General features: G+C 39.0%; 1 protein-coding gene across 1 annotated transcript in view; it reads right to left on the reverse strand.

The window, feature by feature from the left end:
* The window catches only part of cdh13 (cadherin 13, H-cadherin (heart)), a 160,596-nt gene that overhangs the window by 46,286 nt on the left and 92,556 nt on the right, over positions 1–21,754 (reverse strand). The window contains exon 8 of the mRNA XM_037254322.1: positions 13,993–14,171. Within this exon, the coding sequence (XP_037110217.1) occupies positions 13,993–14,171 (179 nt within the window). The remainder of the gene's footprint in view (positions 1–13,992; positions 14,172–21,754) is intronic.

Consider the following 21,754-nt stretch of genomic DNA (forward strand, 5'->3'; position numbering starts at 1 on the left):
ACAAACACATGTATTGATCGGCATCAATAGTCAAATCGATCCAAACTGAGAAGAATCAGAAGCGGACTTCTTGATACGGCAGTCCACATGATTTAACGATAAGATGAGATGTTATATCGTGAGAGTGTTTTGGGTTGTTAAAGAAACAGCATGAGGTATAAAAACTACCAGGGAAGTAATTTTAAAATGAGTACTATGTAGCTGCCGTAGAAGACATGTAGTGTGACAGATGGAGGATCAATATAACAAGACTGCAAGATGATAAGAAGGAGTGCTCAAAGAGACATGACTGTGATTTCCTTCAATGATCTTCACTGCAGACTGCAAATCAGCTCAGCAATGATCGGAGAACGACTCCTACACCTTTCTTCAGGGCTCAAATCACAGACTACTTCTTGGTTGTTTTGGTGCCAACTTTCCCGAAACTGTCTTTTACTGTCTTTTGTCTTTTATTTTTGATTTGGGATGCTGAATAGCACATGTCAGAAGAAAATAATTAACATTTCAGGATGGACTGCATTAGAAATGCAAATGCAGTTACCTGTCAACCGATGTGCTAAATGAGTATTTGACTCTACTAGAGTAGATGCCGTTACTCCATGTGGAATTCAAAATAGCTTAAATATATTAACTTGGGCGTATTTACCATATCCATCCCACTCAGTTAGGCCGATTAGTGGCGGGATGATGCTTGAGCACTGGTGTCCCTCAGCTCTTTCGGATGAGTGTGAGGCTGATTGGGGTCAAGGTTGGGTTTAAGGAGTTGGAGCAGGAAGCACAAGCATGGCTAATCTAATCAGGTGCACCATCAGAGCACAGGCTAATCACTTCATTTAGTGGGTAGTTATGTATATTGAGAACTGAAATAGTTTTCCATTACCACATACCTTCGCACTGAATGTGGAACGCGTAGTTGGTGCACGTGTTTGATTGAGTGTGCTCATGTGAGTCACTGAATGTGAGTGTTTCAGCTAAGTGCAATCATCATCCTGCTCCTGCCACCATCAGAAACATTAAAGGCCCATCTGGATAGCGTGCACGCGCACGAGCGTGTGCACGTCCTTCACAGAAGAGCCCAGGTGTTGCTGTTAAAGTGTTAATTAGATTAGAGCGCATCAAACAAGGGTGGCCTTCACTTGGGAGTGGAGGTGGCCAAGCTATCCCGATGGACCACTGCTCCCAAATGGTCCTCATCACCGACCAATTAGGATTAATTAATCCGTCACCGGATTGATTTGATTGGTTTCCCTTAACTGCAGTGACCCAATAAGAGGAATATGTAGATTGCAAGAGGGTACACAGACTTGTATGTGTTGACACAAACATTGATAAACTTGTTGATTCCATTTATACACTATTATTCATTTTTTTTATTGTGTGTCTTACTTACTTGAATTAATTTTTATTTTAGAAAAAATATCTGTATGTATAAATGTCTTATTTCACTCCAAAACCTAGACTATTTTGTGGATATCCATCAAATAAAAATGAATGAATCAAAGTTTGGAACGTAACAAAATGGACAAAAAGTCAAGGCAGTAGTTTTGAATACTTTTGGCTAGATACCTTTAACCTTCCAAATGTTTGGCACCAATAAATGAAAGGCATTGTTGGATATTAACAATGTATATTTCTAATCACTAATTAATTAATTGAATTCCAATTTCTGCCATCAACACACAGTTTGGATGAATTCTCTCCTCACAGCAGTACAAGACTTTTCTTTGTTCTCTTCACATCTACCAAACTACTGCAGAAATAAAGTAGCTGGAATTATCTTGTGCTTGCATCACAGATGACAGAAGCTGGTGTTGCTTGGTATCAAGGGAGTTTTTTTTCCAGCTGCTAAAATCTTTTGAAACACTCACTGATTACGCAAGAAAGACAGTGTCACAACGTACAAAAATCTGGCTTTAGAAGGGTGGCATTTTCTTTTTCTAAAAATGAAGAATACCAAGAAATATAATAACAGATGCAATCATCTACAATAAATAAATGATAAATTAGTGCGTTTACAAAAAATACAAAAATGGCAAAAAATACACAAAGTTCAGTTCACGTTTGTCCAAAATGGGAACTCGTACAAGTCACTAGTATGCGCCACCATGCAGATAACACAAATCTTAACATTCATTAACTCATTTTTCATTTTTCAGTAACAACCCATTATGTCCTGTGACTCAACCTCTTCGACTGTACGATACTGATATATTTTCATTCTTTCAGGATTTAAGATCAGTGGTTGTCATGGTAATGCAAAGACGTAGGCCTATGTGTTATTACTTCTAAATATGTTTTAATTTGTAGTGAAAGTTGCCATTTTTACTGTGATGCACGGTAAAGTGCACAAAAGCAAGCGGCTTGTGATAATACTAGAAAAGTGCACTCGAGTAGAAACGCAACCTAGAATTTGTAGCAATAGGTTAATCATAAGTTATTACGTTGGCTTTCTTGAGCTTTTTGTGTTGTGAATTATACATATACTGTACCTTTATATTTTAGAGCCGTGTAAACACAAACCTCAGTTAATGGAAATTCACCAATGAGGATATAATGACAGTAGTAATTGTGGACATTTGTAAGATTTCTTAAAATATATTATCAAACTGTATGTTTTTTCATATTGGAATCGATTATTGTAAGACGACGGAAAGTGGGTAAACTGCTCATTGCTGCTCAAATGGTAACGTCTTTGCCTATTACGCGACTGCGAAAAAATGTCAGCACAGTTCATTACCAGTGATTTGTACCACTGTAAAGGGAATCCAAATAAAATGTAGAGTTGATGAGTGAATATTTAATGAGGCTCATGCATACTAATGAGGGTTTCTCATTCCACTCTATTTGCACACATAAACACATGGAAATTAACGGTAAGAGTCTGGAAAACCACGTGGTGTCACTCAACTAAATGATATCCAGGTGTAATACCTGTTATTATCTTTGCTAAGTGCTTAGCTCCAGCTGACCAAATGTTTGCCGATGCACAGCACAGTTTATTAAGGAATGGGGTAAGAACTCAAATTTGGGTCGGATTTATTGATGTGTTCCATGACGAAATGGAAGTAACATGGCACCTATTTAGCATAGCTACACTGAGAAGCAATCACGATTTGATTTCACACACATAAATATGCGCATGCACGCGCGCGCGCGCATACACGGACCCGCGCACCACACACACCTCATGGTGACACTTATGTCCCTGTGTGTTGGCATTGATTCAGCAGTCTGTTATGAGGTCATAGTAAAGTTGCCCTCTAAACTTTATGACATATCAAACATCAATTTCTCATTTTATTTCATTAGAAATTTGAATGAGGCTTTTGTTCTAATCAGAGTTCCAATATGGGTTATGGTCAAAATCATGTTTTGTAAGGTCACAGTGATGTTGACCGCCAATCACTTCATCCTTGGATCTAGGAGAATGTCCGTGCTAGATATAATGAAATTCCCCTCGGGCTTGTCAGGTTAATGAGGAGGGGACATACGAGAGGTCATTGGAGTCTTGAACCAGCATTTAATCAGTTCATCATTTAGTACAAGTGGACGTTGGCGACAGTATTAAAGAAATACCTTCAAGCCATTGCATTTGAGAATGGCGACGATGGAAGCATAGCTTTCAACATCAAATGAATTTCATTCTTTTGATCTCGGCAAGCGTTTGCTGGTTTGCTCTGATTTTCTGGAAGTGCAGAAAGTCAGTTTTAGGTTTTACATATTCAGGATTTTTGAGGCAAATCGCTGATCACAGATCAGAGAATTAAAAAAAATACAATAACCGAGCACCAATATAATCGCAATATGGAGCAATATTTCCATTAGAATAATGTTTTTTATTTATTTATTTATTTTTATTTTGGTTTGAAATCGCATTTAAGGGAGGCGCCAATATATATATATATATATGTGTGTGTGTGTGTGTGCTTATGTGACTGACTTTACTTCTTCCCTGTCAGATTGCTCTTATCTTTGCAGCCCAGCGGCCACAGGAATTATCAAGCATGCATTGATCCGTGCAGGTCAGAGAGAGAACTAGGTGCTGCTTCCTGACAGCTGGCCTATGGTGTTCAGACACAGCCACCCGATTCTCAGATTTCCACTAAAAAATAATAATAAAAAAAAAAGAATAAAGTCAAATATTGACTTATTTCCCCTGGCCATATTTCAGTGGAGGTTTCTGGGGACTACATCACACTGAGCCAGCAAAGTACTTCCACAAGCTTGCTGGGCTAAGTAAACAGAATCTTCTACATTCCCCCACATGGAAAGCTCCCTTGCTCTGTCCTCACTTACCCTCACTGTGTCCAGAATGCCCATGTGGACTCATTACAAATACACACTACTATAAAATTCCCTGACTGTTGTACTGAAACACATTTTTTTAGGTTGTCATCATCATAGAGGAAAGTCATACAAGCTCAGGTATTTTATCCACCATTTGGAGACTGCAACAATGTCTTCATTTTTCCTCAATATTCATCTAATGAGCAATTCTCAAAGGCTCTTGGAACACGTTGGCTTTTTATGTGCTTTCTCTTGGGGTCTACCATTCTTCCAATAAATAATAAGTAGAAATGTGGATTAAAGATGTAGATTACTACACTGGACTGGACTTAAATCACATGGGGCTCTATTTTTGTGCCCAGTGAAAGCCCAACACAAGGCACCGTCATGGTGTTTTCGCAGATGCACGCAGTTTGGCGCGGTTAAAAATAAGTGCCTTGCGCCGTTGAGAGCCATCCAGTCCTTGACATGGAAAAACTGTGGGGGATTGTCACACACTGACACATGTTCGGGGGTGTAAGGCGGTCTCCAACTGCCCACTTCATAGTGGCAAACTTTACATCATCAGCAAGTGGAGATCTTCGTGCAGTTCCGCATAAACGTCCTTTGCGGGTGTCGATCTCCTAAATGGAATCCAGTGAGTCTGTAATGCTTCCGCCATGTCGAAATATGGCCCAAAGTGCGTTTATAAGGAAATGCAGGTCAGGTAGACCAGGGAGAGCACAAATCTTTGAACTGGCCAATTGGCCTTCCACCCCAACACACACAAATCTCCCCCAAACCAAAGCTGTGCTGCAACAAGAAGGGTGATTGTAAAAATACAATAAAGATGTTAATATGTAAGAGTGATGCATTCAATGATTGACTTGTACAATGATGATGAAGGAAGAAATTTGTCTGCCTGTGACCTGCTCAACTTCACCAAAATTATCTTCGACCATATGCAGCAATAGTTAAACTTGGTTCCAACAGGTGTAAAGATTGAGCCACTTTTAGCCACCAAACTGTCAGGTCATGTCAAAGCAAACTCCCTCGCTACGCCAGAATTCCCAGCATGCTGCAGAGCAGTCAGTCAAATTGTTACTGTGAATTGACAGTCTCCAGAAATTTAGCATGAGCTTGTGCATTTATCTGGAGAGAAAATAGTACCACTGAAAAGAAGCCACTAACAAATAATTTTAGTTTGTTTGCTCGCTACAAATAGATTGAACTCGATGAAACGGAGTGACAGCGGAGAACGTTAACTTCCAATTTGACCGTCAGTCTGCAATGGTATTAACAGGATTTATAGGAAGCCAATGATGGGCTTCACAAGGAAAATTAATGCATGACCTCTGCACATATGCTGCAATTTGTGTCAATGTCAACTTCTTGTCTGCCTTGTCGTCCTCTCTTTTACAAGAGAATGAATGTATCACCATACCCCTATGCTGCACAGGCCTGATTTATGTCTTCAGTGAAGGAGGAGGGCAGATGGAGGGGGTGGAGATCTCTATACAAGGGCCGATAAAGATAGTCACCTAAAGAGAGATGGGTCCCGATAGCATTGTGTCTGCTTTGGCAGAGGCAATGAACCGGGCTCGGTTTCATCAGCAAAGAGAGAGTGGCATGGGGAAGAGAACAATAAAAAGTAGTCAGAACACAGCCAAACTTTTCCAATCAATGCACTCTCTCATGGAGACTGGGTGAAATTAATTCTTGCCTGAAGGGTAGATGGAGGGGGTAGGCTATTCTGGAGACTAAGAGCTGTTGACAAATAGTCTTTATCCTCAGGTCAACGAGGATGGGGAAAATTGAAGGATGAGCGCAAAATCGGTAGGAGGCAGCAGAAGAAACAGTTGTGAAGAATGAAACAGCAGGCGGAATCACAAGAGGGAAGGATAGAGTGGAGGGAAAGTTCAAGAGGGAAATAAATGTACTGACGCTCTTTTTAGTTTTAATGACAGTGTGGCGTCACTGAAATATCTCAGGCAGGACTGAGGCCCTCACTGCAGCGACACACGCATATTATCCTCCGAGCAGAAAGAGAGTGTGCAATCCTAATTACGTTGCCCTCCACCTGAATGCTTCCACCTTTTTTAACTCTCCTTCATTCTCAGGTTCTCCACCCCTGAAACCCATTTTGCTCTACGCTGACCTTTCAATACCACCTTAGGACACAAAAATAGCGGCCACTCGCAACTCCACTAGATTACGCTGGAATTTTAAAAAGGTCTCGCTTTTTTTTTTTTTTATTGCGGCATAGCAATTTGAATGAACAAATATTTGAGCTTGCTGAGTATCGACATTTTGCCACTAGCTGTGAGCATTAGAGATGGAGCCACTGTGGTGACTAGTTAAGAGAAAGTAGCAGGATGACACTAGAATTAAATTATTTTATTACAGATAGGAAATGCTAGTTTTACTAGTTATGCATTTCTACATAGTACATTATTTCATTTTCATTTTGAATAAAAGGTCAATTCTGTTGAGGAGGAATAGGCAACTACTTTTTTCCACTCAAAATATCTTTCAGGACTAATATCAAGGATGAGATTAAGCACAAAACAGAAGGCATGTAGTAATTATAGAATGACATTTCCAGAAACATCCACTCAAATTGCTCTCATTAATCCTACACTCAAATATTGTCGGTAACATTGTTAATGGTTGTTGGTCTGTATGTGCCTCGAAATTGACTGACAACGAATACAAACTCTACTACGCCTCACACACAAAATCAGCTGGGATAGACTCCATCTCATCCACAACCCCAATCCGGATAAGCGTGATAGGAAACGGAAGCCTGGACATCTTCGGTTGATTGCTTTCTTTTGGCATTTTGACTGGGCAACTGCACTTGTCAGCGTTTGTGTGCAAATTGAAAAGAGAATGTCAGTTTGTGACTCTCGAGGGGTTTTATTAATGAAGGGAAAATATTTAACCTGACTAGGGGACTTATTATCTCCTCATTATGTGGTTTTTACTTCATTTGCAACATTGAAATCAAATATTACATAGATGTATACTTACAGTTTACGTGAATACACTATTCATTTCATGTATCTAGAATAGCATTCCAGGTACCATGTTGCATTAAAACCCAGTGTTTGACTAAATTTCCAATAAACTGGACTCCACTATTAATTTAGATCCTATGCAGTAATATCATTTTGTCTTTTAATCGATCCCCTTTGGGCGACATGTCCACCTCACAGTGTGGTGGTTTTGGCTTCAACTCTGGCTCTGCATGTTGCCTGTGTGGGTTTCCTCCCGGTACTCCGGTTTCTTCCCACATTCATGGTAGGCCGATTGACCTCTTCAAATTGTTCGTAGGCGTGTGAATGTTTTTTCGTCTCGGTGGCAACCAGTTCACAGTGTCCCACACGTACTGCCCTATGTCAGCTGGGATAAGCTCTAGCATGCCCGCAACTCTCGTGAAGAAAAAGCAGTTCAGAAAATGAATGCAGGGATCCTCCCATTTCTTTCCCAGCAGTATGCTTTCTTGTTTTCCTTCTCATTTGAAAATAATGTTGCACATTGTTCTTTTGTCACTTCTAGCTGTGTATCTTTTGTCTTGTCTTCCAGTGAATCTAATTGTCCTCAGTGATGTCAGTCTTATATTTGCATTGACTACTCGGTGAGACTCAATTAAAGCAAGGGTATGCGTAGGGAGCGATTAAGAACATACACACTGAGACTCACAATGCCCATGGGGCCCAATTGATCTTAAAGAACCCTTAGTCTATCCGACAAAAAGCTATGATTGACACATCTAACCTTCATTCCGATGTAATCTTCATCTTTAGCACTCAGAGATCTAATTAATTAGTGGTATCTCATTTCCTCACTAATACAAGTGGGCAGCAGCATGATGGAATTGGTAGAGGGGGTATGCTGAGGAGGGGTCCCATATTTCATCAGTGCCTGTCCACCTTGTTCATTTGGGAGAAAGAACAAAAGAGCGTAAGGTGGTTGAGTTCACAGTCGTGTTGTATTGATTTGATTTGATAAAGATCTGGCAAGTTGCCATCACACAAGGATAATACTGTATAGTGGAATCCTTGCATATAAGGCCAAGTATTTAAGTTTCCTTTCATCGCATATGCATTGAAGACATAATTTGGTGTATAATTGTTATTAATCTGACGATTCGCCACCGAAACCATTTAGAGATGACACTGCTCGCGTACAGTGTAAAACCTTAGTTTAACTAAAATGGTTTGAAGAAACCGACACAAGAATTCATTTTAGTTGAATACAACTTAAACAATGTAGGTATTGAATATTTGATTAAGTATAAGAAATAACAAGTGAATGAAGTTAATTATTACCCAAAATTAAACCGAGTGAAACGCTAAACGGTCTTTTACTTGTAGAGCACTTTCTTGTACTCTAAGTATGTACTCTTTGGGAGAAAAACATAATTTGCACGACTCATCATCCCTCCTCATCCACGCACACTGCCACCCATAACAGGATGTTACTCCACCGGCTATGCCGTTTCAATATCTCAATCATAATGGGTGAATGAGAGTTTATAAACTGAAGTACACATACATTTGCCATAATGAAATCTTATCAATGTGTTCTGTGGCATAATATTTGCATATAGATGATATGATATAATAAGTCTGTCCACTTCGTAGAAGGGGTAAATATTTCTCTGTCTGCTTTGTTCCGCTGTTGTGACACGCCGAAACAAGATTCTAATTGAAGACAGTCGAGCGTCCTTATGTGACGACTGGCATTCAATTATATGTGGGAGGATGAGATTAGCAGGTGGCCGTGGAAATGCTCGAAAACAACATTTTGCAAAGCGGTTACTCTGAAGCCAGGTGCCGATGTAAATTGAATGGCTATTTGAGCCTTGCATTGAAAGGGGCTGCTGCTCTATATGGAATCATAATGCTCTGACCTGTAGATTAATTGGATGCCCAGAATGAAGTGTTGGAAGAGAGATTTCAGAATGAAACGCATAAAAAGATAGGATAGGATCTAAGACGGAAAAGACAGCAAATTGGACCTAAGCAGAAAACAATGGGAACTATTGACCAAAACATTTTCCTGACAGATTGTTAAAAAATAATCTAGCAGTGATTATCAATACGGTGAACATTTTTAAGTACGGATAGTCTCGTATACTATTTACTTGAAAGGAATATTTTAATCTGTTAATTATCATTTTAATCTGTTAATTAACCTTTTAATTACCAAATGCAGTCATTTTCATCATTTAAGTTACTTAAATTACCTTAATGACAAAATGTGACTTGGCTGTAATCATCTGGTTTTGGAACAAAAACACAGATTTTAATCATAGAGTTTCAAGGTATTTTTTTTGTGGAAAATTGGACGACCAGACAGACCAACTAGGTTCAGCATGTAGAGTAAATAAAAATGCACAGTGAAAATATTCACAACCTATCGCACGTTAAAAAATGTGCACATATCAAATTTGTATTCTGTGCCACTTCAGTAATAAAAAAAATGTCACTGGAAACTGCCAGAACAGTTCATCACTGCCCAGTCATGAAGCAACGGTGCCCACTGAGCCAAATGAGCTATTAGAGAGGATAAGCTCTCCTATCAGCCTGCCAGAAAGCACAGAGCCAAGGTCACACCAAACCAACACTAGGCCACTCTTCATATGGCCAATATCACACACAATACAGCTGATCAGGAGACAATTATTCACCTATCTACTGTACCTGACATCCATAATATTTAGCAAACAACTTAGAGTAAAATCAAAAACAAAAACAAAGCACGGAGAGTAAATCGAAGGCGGCACAGTGTGGAGTTTGCCTGCGTCGGTTTTCTCTGGGTACTTCGGTTTCCTTCCACATCCCAAAAACATGCATGGTCGGCCGATTGAACATTACAAATTGCCTGGAGGGTGAGTGCGAGTGCAGAATGTTTTCGTCTGTGTGCCCTGCGATTGGCTGGCAACCAGTTCAGGGAAAAACAAAGGAGTGAGAAATTAGAATTAAATTGCAACCTGGAAATTTGTTTAATGTGGATTCTCAAATAACTTGAATATTTCGTCAGGATAATGTGTTAATTTGTTAGTCTTGGTTTTTGAAAAGTAATGGAAAACGAAAGGCCGTTACCTTTTCAACTGCACCTTATGAGAGAATATGATGTGTCCTACTTCTCAGCTGTTGGAAGTGCAACAAAAGTCTGACCTCCCTTGCAAGAAGGCTCCTCACTAAAACCCAAATGGAATAGCAGCTTAATTTTGCAATTGCAAACAGCAGCGTCTTTCCCGCTGTTTTACTGTGTCACAGTGACTATGGTGGAAAAAGCTCATTAAAACAACAAAACTTTTGGTGTTTTGGTATCAATCTATCTATCTATCTATCTATCTATCTATCTATCTATCTATCTATCTATCTATCTATCTATCTATCTATCTATCTATCTATCTATCTATCTATCTATCTATCTATCTATCTATCTATCATCTATCTATCTATCTATCTATCTATCTATCTATATCAATCCATACACATACTGCATCTATAAATATGAATATATGTTCAGAATGTTTCAATGAGGAAACGGGTCATGATCACTCTGAGATGGTGCTCTTTGCTTTCACACACTTGGCATTCACTTCTCCAGGTAGAAAGCAGTTGAGGTCGGCGTGACAGAACACGATTACCGATGCCGGCTACATACGGGAGCATCAGCTGATATAAGACACATCACAGCGCTCGGCTGACAACTTCCAAGAAGGCAGGAGTGAATTAGTAAAAACAATAAAATGCAAACCTTTTTGTCTTCAAAAAGACACGTCACAGCGCTCAGCTGACAACTTCTAAAGAAGGCAGCAGTGAATTAATATAAAAAACCTTTTTAAACCTTTTTGTCTTAAAAAAAACATTGAAGATTCGACAGCTGTTCACTTTACAAAACACAAAGTGTCTATAGCTGAACCGCATGCCTTTCAAATCCTGCTGAATCAGAATACACACACAAAAAACAAGCGCGTGCACCTAGCGTGAAAAGATTGCTCCATCTATTTTAGTGTACGATGCTTTACGATAAAAGTGGACATCACGCTTCAAGTAAAAACTCTCTGTCATTGTAGAATAACCCAAAGTAGTTTATTAAACATATTACATTTTATTTTAAATAAAGTTCAGAATTTAGTTTCCAAAGTTCCAGCAAATAATACTGAAATGAATACTAAAACTGAAATGGTTGTAATGAATTTTTTCCTGACGATATTTTTTCCCCTAGGCCCTACAGAGAAGGTAAGAGCCAGCAAATGAAAGGGGTGTAATTAATAAATATGGGTACATTGAAAAAACTGCTTTTGAAGGGCAATTTTTGGGGAGCGTAATATACATGGGTGCCTATCCAAAAGAAATGACTAAACACCAAAAGACTCTCTCTTGCTCACTGCGTCAGACATTTTATCTCAATTTAATTCACCTCTGTAGAACATGGAGGCAGATGGAGGGTCTGGCCGATCGATTGGCTTTCCTTAGCAGTGACAGCCCCCAGATGGGCCGCAGAGCATTAGAGTCACAAAGTCACGCTGCCATTACCAGTCTGTTCTCTCTGGTTACAGTCCACACGCACATTCCACGGACTAAAATCGATTACAGTGATAGATATGTGTGTGTGTGTGTGTGTGTGTGTGTGTGTGTGCGTGTATGTGTGTGCGTCTGCGTGAATGTGATCACTCTATCGCTATAACTTATCTCAAGTATAAAGTATGAACATCACAATGATAAAATCATGCTTCTACTTTCATTTGCCTGTTTTGTTAGTAATCTATAATCTCCAAATAACGGAAAATACTTGGTCTGTATGAAAGTTAAGATCACACTGTGGCTCCATGCTTTTTCCAATTTACTGTGTAAAGCTTTTGGCTAATGAACCACATTAGCATATTAATGAGACCAAGAAATTCAAAAGGAAGCTTATTATTTTGTAGACTAAAGCGAAAATTGTAGTGGCCATTGCAGGCCATCTTTCATCCCTGCGTTCTCTCTCGTCTCTCTTTTTAATGATGTACATCTCTGCTACACTAGTCATTGCGTGATGAAAATATGGACGCATAAAAGCACATATAAGATTCCGATTTTTGACATTTTGTTTCGCAACAGGTAATGTCCGACATTCAAGGTTACAATTTACTTTAGAACTACACTTGTGTCGACGAGCATTATCGTAGTTGGTAAGTGAAGTAGTATCGACTTTCTGACACCCTTTGATTGAGAGGTTTTCATGGTGATGGAAAAAAACGTATCCATCTTTTCGGTCGAAATTGCTTCATCTGATGATCATATAGCAGTCACAGATTACAGGCTCCAATCGATCGAACAAGAGTCCGGATAATGTGAAATTAAGTGTGAGAGGGGGCTGGCACACAAATGTAAATTGAGAAGAAGAACACAGACCTGTGGAATAAATATTCATATTATGTTGGGATTTTACGCCACGAGAGAGAGTAAGTCACAATAATTTCAATGTGACAAACTTGATTTGGCAATTTCCTCTGGATTACTCTCCACCACCCAGCATTACAATGCCTCTGCTTCCCACCATCCATATGAGAGACACACGTGGCTGCAACAGATTCACGTGCAGTAATTCACAGACCCGAGAAGCGATGGTTCACCCTTTCTATAGCTGTATGAATGTCTTTTTCTCTAACACATATATTGCACACATATGCCCTTCCTTCTGCCCACTCAAGCTTATACAGGCAAATGCATGGAAGAGGATTAGTTTCCATCTCTCCAAACTTGGAGGAGCAAGAAACTGAGCTTCGGCCTTCTGCAGCTCCATCTTTCTCTGCTGCGTAACTGAACTACTGAATACAGAGTGTGGATTGATTAATTCTGGGGGATAGAAATGCATTTCTTTCTGTTTTTTATAGCATTAATAATATACAAGAGAAGTAGGACTGCAATCATCAGAAGGAATGCTTGCATCCTAAAGCTCTCAGACTTTAAATAAATTCAGTGCAAACTCATGACATGTTGGGTGTGATGTATTATAAAAGTAAGGAAATTAATCTGTATTTTATTGTTTTGGCTATAAAGCAGTACTCGGAAACAACATATAATTATAAAACAGTAGGAAATATACTGCTTTTTTGCTTTTTTTACCTAAATTCTGGTGAGAAAATACTACAGCAAAAGAAAGGTATTACAAATGGTGTCCCGGAACTCTTTCAGTAACTTCATAAAAAGCACATTGACCGTATGCTTTTTCTGTCCTTGGAATCAATTGCACTTTGATTAAAAAGCATCCTGTGTCTGGACCGAAACAGCTTATTGGTGCAGTGAGCATGGCTGAAACAGTTCCGGATGGAAGGTTTTCAAGCAGGCTTGTTGGACACCACCAGAGCAGGAAAGTGAATGTGTATCACTTCAATTAAACAGAGCGCAAAGTGTCTGACAACAGCTAATATTCCTCCTCCACTAGCGGACCCAATCGATGTTCTGGCATTCGTCACTGTGCTAAAAAAGCAATCATCGCACTGTCGCACTCTGGTTAGTGGAAGAAATGGTATGAAACTCATCTTGTATTCACACAGGCTTTTTGGAGTATGTATATTAGCAACCTACACCCAAAATAACTTCATGGATACTGTATTTTCTTCTGCCTATGTTCATGTTTAAAGACCAGATAAACGTCTGGGAAAAAGCCAAGTGTGAGCTTAATACTATACTAAAGTACACGCTTGCTGAACAAACCCACCTCCCTGTCGAGAAGAGTCGGGGAGATGACAGTGACAATATCGCCTCTCTCTGCGTCAATGTAGAACATGTTGGGAGATGGTTTGTCTGGTGACTGCCGGATGATGTTGTAGCGTAAAGCGGCATTATCTGTGGCCGGGTCGTCTGCATCAAACGCCGTCATTGTCATCACTGTGGTTCCTGGAGAAGACAGTGACAAGAATGTAAAGTGTAAATGTGAAAGTGTAACAAGAGGAATTGTTAACGAGTACCGTATTTTCCCGGGCTATAAGTCGTAGTTTCCCCCCCCCCCCATAGTGTGACTTATTCTCTGGAGCGACTTGTGTGAAATTATTATTAACACATTATTATATCATTTCACAAGTTATTTTCACACTAAACCGCAAGAGGACACTTTAGGCTTGTGTCGATAATTGCGTTGATGATTCTGACGTAAACGACGTAGAAGAGGAAGCGTGTCATCTTCTACCTCCGATGTTAGCGGAATTGTTTAAAAGTGACACAGAGGATGAAGATTTAATGATTTGGAGTGATGCGGATGGTTTGGTAAACTTGTTAGCATGTTATTTATGCTACAGTTATCTGAATCACTCTTAATATGTTATATTAACATACCAGGCACGTTCTCAGTTCAATGTTTATGTGTCATGTAAAGTTAGCATACCATACAAGTCAGCCTTTTGTTGCCTCTATTCTATTTTTATTTTAAATTGTCTTTTAAGATGACATGTCTGTTCTTGGTGTTGGATTTTATCAAATAAATTTCCCCCCAAAATGCAACTTATACTCCAGTGCGACCTATATGTCTTTTTCTTCTTTATTATGCATTTTATGGCTCGTGCAACTTGTACTGCGGAGCAACTTATAGTCCGAAAAATCCGGTATTTAACAGATCAAATCAGAATCTAAATGATCTTGACGATACAAAAACATGCATTTGAGAAGAATGAGCTAGAAATGAAGAACAGCATGATAAAAGGTAAACACATATTTCTGATGCTATTCTGATGCTAACAAATGTTTCAGAAGTATCTCATTAAAATGCATCAAAAACAATACAAATTGAGAATTATCATCTTTGTCCTAGGTTTTAAACAGTTCGATTTTGCAGGTGTACCTAATGTTGTGGCCACAAGTCTCTACCTAAGTACAAAATAAACTTTTGGTCTGGTCATGACATCGAAAATAAAACGTCTGAACAATTGATGGCATTGAGTTCATTTTTGACATAGTGCAACCCACAATCTGTTGCTTGACTGCGATGATAACAATTGCAAGACATAAGCACATTCATACGTGCACATAGCGATAGACCGTGGCTGGTCCTGTCCCTTTTGCGCAGTGTTTTCATTTCCCAAGTACTGCAAAAGTTTCTAAATTGCATCTCGCTCCAGTGCTTCATGTTCTGGCTGTCATAAGCTCAGAGTCAGACAAACATTTGTTCAGTGCTGTCTGTTGCTTCTTGGAGGAGAATGTGACAGCAGCAACGTGATAGAGACCTAGTATATGGTTAGGACACAGATGGATAAGTACGTAGAGCCAAGTGGATATCTGTCACTGTACAATGTGGGGCAGTTGATTTTGGATGTGGCTAAAACTATCATTAATTGGTTTCATGAAAAATGTATGCAATGTAAAATGTATGTAAAATATATTTTAGCCTCTATACTGACTGCAAGTGGACGTAAATGTGGATTTGTTGACAAGCTGGCAAGACAGTTGTGGCCCCTATTTTTGTGGCCAGAGCAAGTCTAGCGCAAAGTGTAATCTAACTGTTGAAATGGGTGAAGATTTCTTCATTTTAGAATTTTCTTAGATAGACACAGACCTCCAAAACAGACTCAGTCAATTGCTGTGGAACGCGACCGTTTCACTTCTCAATGCTCCTTCTGCAACGAATTGGCGTCGAGTTCCGGGTTATAGCGTATTGCATCTCAATACCTGTATTGAATGAGCTATTCTTGACACTCTTTCTTTTCAGCTTAGATAACACGATGCAAAACAATTTCCAGTGCTCTGTGTACCGTCCTTGTTATGTCATTCATGCAACAATAAAGCACTAACGTTTCTCGTGTTATTCTATTTCTCAGCCTTGAAGGAACATTCACACGGCAACAACCCTGCCAAAAGACTTTAGAAAAAAAACAACACTGTAATTTGCAAGTAGTGCTTCTTTCTTCTCCACAGAACAGGCAACAACTTCCAATTGCACTGCGGAGAAGAAACACTTCTTGCATTGAATATGTGTAAGAATATATGGAATTCAACATTTTCAAATTTTCAGATTTTTAATTTGCAATCCATCCCTGGTTTCATGTTGAAAATTGCAGGTTTTTCACTTGTGCCAGACCAAAATAATACAAGTCTTGCTCTGACATGTCCTGTTTCGCTCGTGGCTCTTGAATGCAAGTCAGAAGTGAAACTAAAAGTACGATTATGCTTCTCTAGTGATGCAGCTAATACAGATGTATGGAGTATACCGTCCTGTAATAAGTTGCCTTTATTTCCTGTGTATGAATTTAAAATGCTCGTTCAATGACATTATTATTTGCGTGAAGTGATTTTTGCATTCGTTTGCCGATGTGCGACGTCGCATCAATTTATGCAAATGTTTTACTTCGCCTAGTATGCGAGCTAATACAATCGATGAGCTGTTTGTGAAAGTGGTTTGTTTGTGTTGAATAATTTAGTTTCTAAATGCAGCTGTTTATGTATCATGGCTTGATGATTGTGAACACGTTAGCCGCATTGTGTTGGTGCTTTATGATCCTATTTGTTTTATGTGCTTTGCTCCCATCTTGTGACAAACATACACTCTTACAAACCCCTATTGAAGTGCGCCAATTGTTTGCGGAATTTGGCTAACTGGCCAATATTCATGGGGCATGTGTATACCTAATTAAAAATGTGATTCTATTCGATACATAAACACTGTTGTGGCGAAGCATTGTATTTGAATATTGTAAGTGCTCAGGTCCTCCATGAATGTTTTTTGTTCTGATGCTAATAATGGATGCACTCACTTTTTGCCAGTGAGCTGCTCAGACAGAACATGTCATAAATAATGCTATTGTTTTCAAGAATTTTGACATACAGACCCATTTTCAAATGTTTACATTTTTAGACTGCAAACATTGTCATATTAACAATCAGCAGCAATGTTCACTTCCAAATGTATATTTTACTTTCAATGTACTTCAAATGAGGCTTAAGTTCTGATATGAGAAATAATGAAAAATATGCCAAGTGTGGATAAGAGCAAAGTGTCTTAGACCACTTGAAGGTAAAGGCAGGCTGCCAGGAAAGGATTTTATCTTCTTTGCGTTTGCACTTCAAGGTGAACCATTTAAGTAAACCAATAATCCTTTCTCTGCGGACTAATTAAACAGTGCCATCTCTGTCATTACCTTAACTCTGTTCCACTTCATAGCTGGAAAGTCACACTGTTAGATAAAAAAGTGATCATGTGTGCATGTGTGCACCATGAGCACGCACGGGTGCTTAAGAGCACCTATATACCCCCCCCCCCCCCCCCCCCCACACACACACACCAGTTAACACACAGACATGCTAACCGGCGGCAAATTACAGAATTAAAATGACAGATAAATTGGTTCTTTCAAGAAACAATACCCACCACATTAACTTTCACTTTGTTGCAGAGAATGCACTTTTGCTGGATATTATGATATGCTGTTATGTGTCAATGGTACCATACCGTATAAAAAGAAATTTGGGTCTGGACCTGAGTCCGCCTATTAAGAAACACTATTTCATATAGGATATATTGTGATTTAATACCAATGATTATTTGGTAAATAATTCTCTAAATTAAAATATAATATTCTTCACATACTATTATTCAAATAATGGCACTGCCAAAAATCCATAAGGAGGCTTTAGTAGGTATGAGTAATGATAGTCACATACTGTATGTTTAACAAACAATTCTATGACAAGGCCCAAGGTAGGTCCCAATGAGCCACCTAATTGGATAGTTTTATTGTGGAATAACTTGGAGTATCAGCTGGAAAAAGGAGGACTGTGGACATGAGAAACGTATCATTGGCCAGATAAGAGGACAACAGACAAAACAAAATTCACACATGCTTTGGTGTGATGGCACTGCACAGTTGTGTAGCCTCCAGCTAACTCTTGATTCTTTCAAATGCTAAGGGAACTCACCAGAGGCTGGCAGAAGTGTGGGTGTCACCAGCAGGGTTGATGCCAGCAAAAAGCCGAGATGTCGCAACAGATGTGAACAAAATACATTACAGCTAAATGTGATGTAAGAATGTGTTTGAATTGGATGTTTTCTGTGTGTATGCATAATAGCTTCAGGGTGGAGTATTGCAAAAAAAAGATTTCTGCTTGGTGTACAATGTCTATTGTGAGAGCAAAAACAAAATTAGATATTAATCACACTCAAGTGACGGAGAAGGAGTAAACAGTTGTCCTTGGGCGGGACTTCAAAAGGAGCACAAAACAATTCAGTTTTTGATTTCCCTTCAGTTTTGCTTTTAGCAGATGAAATGCATGCACAATCAGATTCAGGTAAGGCAATCGACAAGATCTTTGGTTGCTTTCGCAGCATGCTTCGGTTCATTATGCACTATGATGCACTGTCCAATGAGTTCTGAAGCATTTGGCTGACAATGACAAGATAACACTACCCGGAATACTTCAGAAATAATAATTTGTACAACTCCTTTTGATTGTGTATGTGTGGAAGGGGTGTAGTCATAGGATAGTGAGAATATTGTATTTTAGGACTTTATTAGATTGAATGTTGGGTGAATGTGTGAATTAAAAGGAATCATTTAATTCCCTTATAGCTGTTTGGAAATGAATTCCAAAAACCTATACATCTCTTCTTAATAAATGAAAAGTAAGGAAAGAAAAGTCATCTTAGAATATGTCTTGCTGGTGAAATTGCACATTACTTTTCCATATTGATTTTTATTCAATCAAACGAAGGCAGCATGTATAGTGTCGGCAAACTGCAAAGGAAATAAAAAGATAATCTCTGTGTGTAAAAATATCAACGTCCTATTTTTCCAACCTGTTTCAAATTATCCAGTCATTCTGTCTCCTACTGAGTTTCAAATCACAAGTACTGAAATCTACCAAGAAGAGAGATGACAACTCGGATAATGCTACTGGTTTAATGGTGAGCTTTTTTCTAGAAGCAAGGAACTCACAACACGAGACTGAACACAACGTCTCTATACTGTTTGCTTGTCTATTGTTACCCATTTGTGCTCTGTGCTTATGTGATCATCTTTGTCTCAGCCTGCTATGAAAGTTTCATTTCGAAAACAGGATTCCAGATATCTTAGTATAATCGTGGGAACTTACACTGCATCTTTAACTTAAAATGTCGATGCTGCAGTTAAATGTAGGTTTCATCAATTTTGCGTGTGAGTGCCTGTTTCTGCATATCGACTCTAGATTTTTGTGATCTATTTGTGCTTACTGCTACACTGCAATACTTTTAAGTACCTGTCAAACCGTGATTTTTTTTTTATATCTAAATTACCAATGCACATCACATGTTACACATAGTGCAAAATGTCTCCCGGGAGCTTTTTTTTTTTTTAATACCCAGAACACTATCCGCTGAAGATGCTGCGTCACTGCTCTACTTGGTCCCAATGCAAGTGGACAGAAACAGCAAATATCCATGACTGTAATCCTTAATATGTAATTTTTCGATATAATTCTGCTAAACAACACACTGACAAAAAAGTATTGTCATATCTTAGCTTGGTAATTGAAAACAAAATAAAGTCAGCTCCGGTAATCATGAGAATTCTTATTATTGTTGTTATTATTATTGTTAGAAGTAGAGTAGTAGGAGGAGCTGTAATAGTTGTATTCACATATGTACGGGAATGTCAAATAATGCTTGTTGAGGTTATGCATTTATCTTTACAAAATCATGCAATAATGTTCACAATCGTTTCAACATAATATTTGCTTTCACTTGCTAATTTGAATCGATTCATTTTCATCAAAAGCAATGTTTTAAGATCAGATTTACTGTTAATTCTGCAAGGCATTTCAACAGTGATTAATAAACTCTATAACAATGAGGGGTGTATTGATTGAGGGACGTCAACAGCCACAGAGCGCATCTCCATCATCATTAACTAAAATCTAATTACCTGGTGGCTGTGACACCTCTAGACACACTCAAACGTGTCTTGATTTTAAGGTTCTGACAAATCCTTTAATATAATTTCCCCCCAAATTATTGAGGCAGATCAATCCAAGCAGGAAGTGTTGGTGAGTGCTAAATTAGACAGCGAGCTATGTCTGATTGTACCCAGCATGGATCTACTGCCAAATTAGCCATGGAGAAAAGCTCTAAAGATCAATTCAAGGTCCGCAAGAAGTAACAATAAACAGTGCCATGTTTGTACTGCAGCAGGACGGATAAGGTAGCAATAATATGCTCATAAGATCACGAGGCTGCAGTTTACCTTCATCCGTTTGCAGCCTTAATACACCTCTTTGATTTGTCTTCTTACCCATAAGGCAAATTCCGTTCCCTTTTGTCTTGGCAACACTTTGCGTGAACCCCACTTGCCAGCCAAATGTTACCTGAGAGAAGCTCGATCTCCCTGCAATATAGGATGAGCGAGACTGATAATGGATGGAAGCCAATGGGTTTGGTGCATGACTCTGCATTGTCTCTTCACTTGAGAGTTCTTAGTTGGCTCAGCATCAGCCCAAAGACAAATAACATTTAAGTTAGTTTCATTTGTGACTATAATTGTTTGGTGGGGATGATCGCTCTCTGATGCTTTATTCTTAAATGAACAATGGGTATCCTAATGAGCAAGCTTCCCTCGTGTCTATGCAGGCATGCTTTGTTAGTGATACACTATGATGAATGGATGCTGGTATTGAAAACACAAATGAAAGTCAGAGCAAAGTCCTGGAAGGAGGATCCTCTCAAAGTTTCTCGTTTTTTCCCGTATGTGTTGTGTATGTTGGAGTGTTCCCCCCACATTACTCTGGCAATTCTAGTTTGCAATTGCTCAAAGAGGCTTCCACTGAGTGGCGCTAATTTTACACTAGCTTTCTGCCCCCGAAACTGTGTGGGGCCATTAGTGCTGGTGTTAATCAATTAGACATTGTCTATCAATGAGGCTCATCTGCATAGAGGTGGGTAATTTCTCTGCAAGTAACCTCATTTAAATACACACACATACCACCGGCGCACCCAGACGCATTCTGCTTGACGTTTTAGTTTGTGACGCATTTCACCATCAGCACATCCTTTTCGAATCAGATGCTGTTTGCGAATAAATTTGTTTAAGTGTTTTTTTGGGGGGGCAGATTAAACTGGCTGCATGTGCAGACAAATTGCCAAATGAATTGTGAAAATAAAATCTCAATCGGCAGAGCAATATGTTGTCAGTGCGTGCGTGTGTCATTCATCTTGGCTCTCCAAATGTCAAGAAAAGCGTGAAATAAATATGTTGATACATAAATAAAAACACAGCCTTGCATAAGTTGTTCCCACTCGCAGCATGCGGACCTTGTAATGCCCGCGTAACTGTAACCAACTGTCATTTATCTATTTGAATCTAAATACACTAACAGTTTGAATTTCTGAATTACTTGGAAATACATTTATGCTCCCTGACAATTCAATTCTACAATTCAAAATAATGTGCCCTGAAGTGAGTCATCTTTAATAATGATAACCTCCTCTGTAATTATCAAAATGGCTTCCGTAACAGTGAAGGGAA

Source organism: Syngnathus acus, chromosome 6, assembly GCF_901709675.1.
Source record: "Syngnathus acus chromosome 6, fSynAcu1.2, whole genome shotgun sequence".
NCBI lineage: Eukaryota > Metazoa > Chordata > Actinopteri > Syngnathiformes > Syngnathidae > Syngnathus > Syngnathus acus.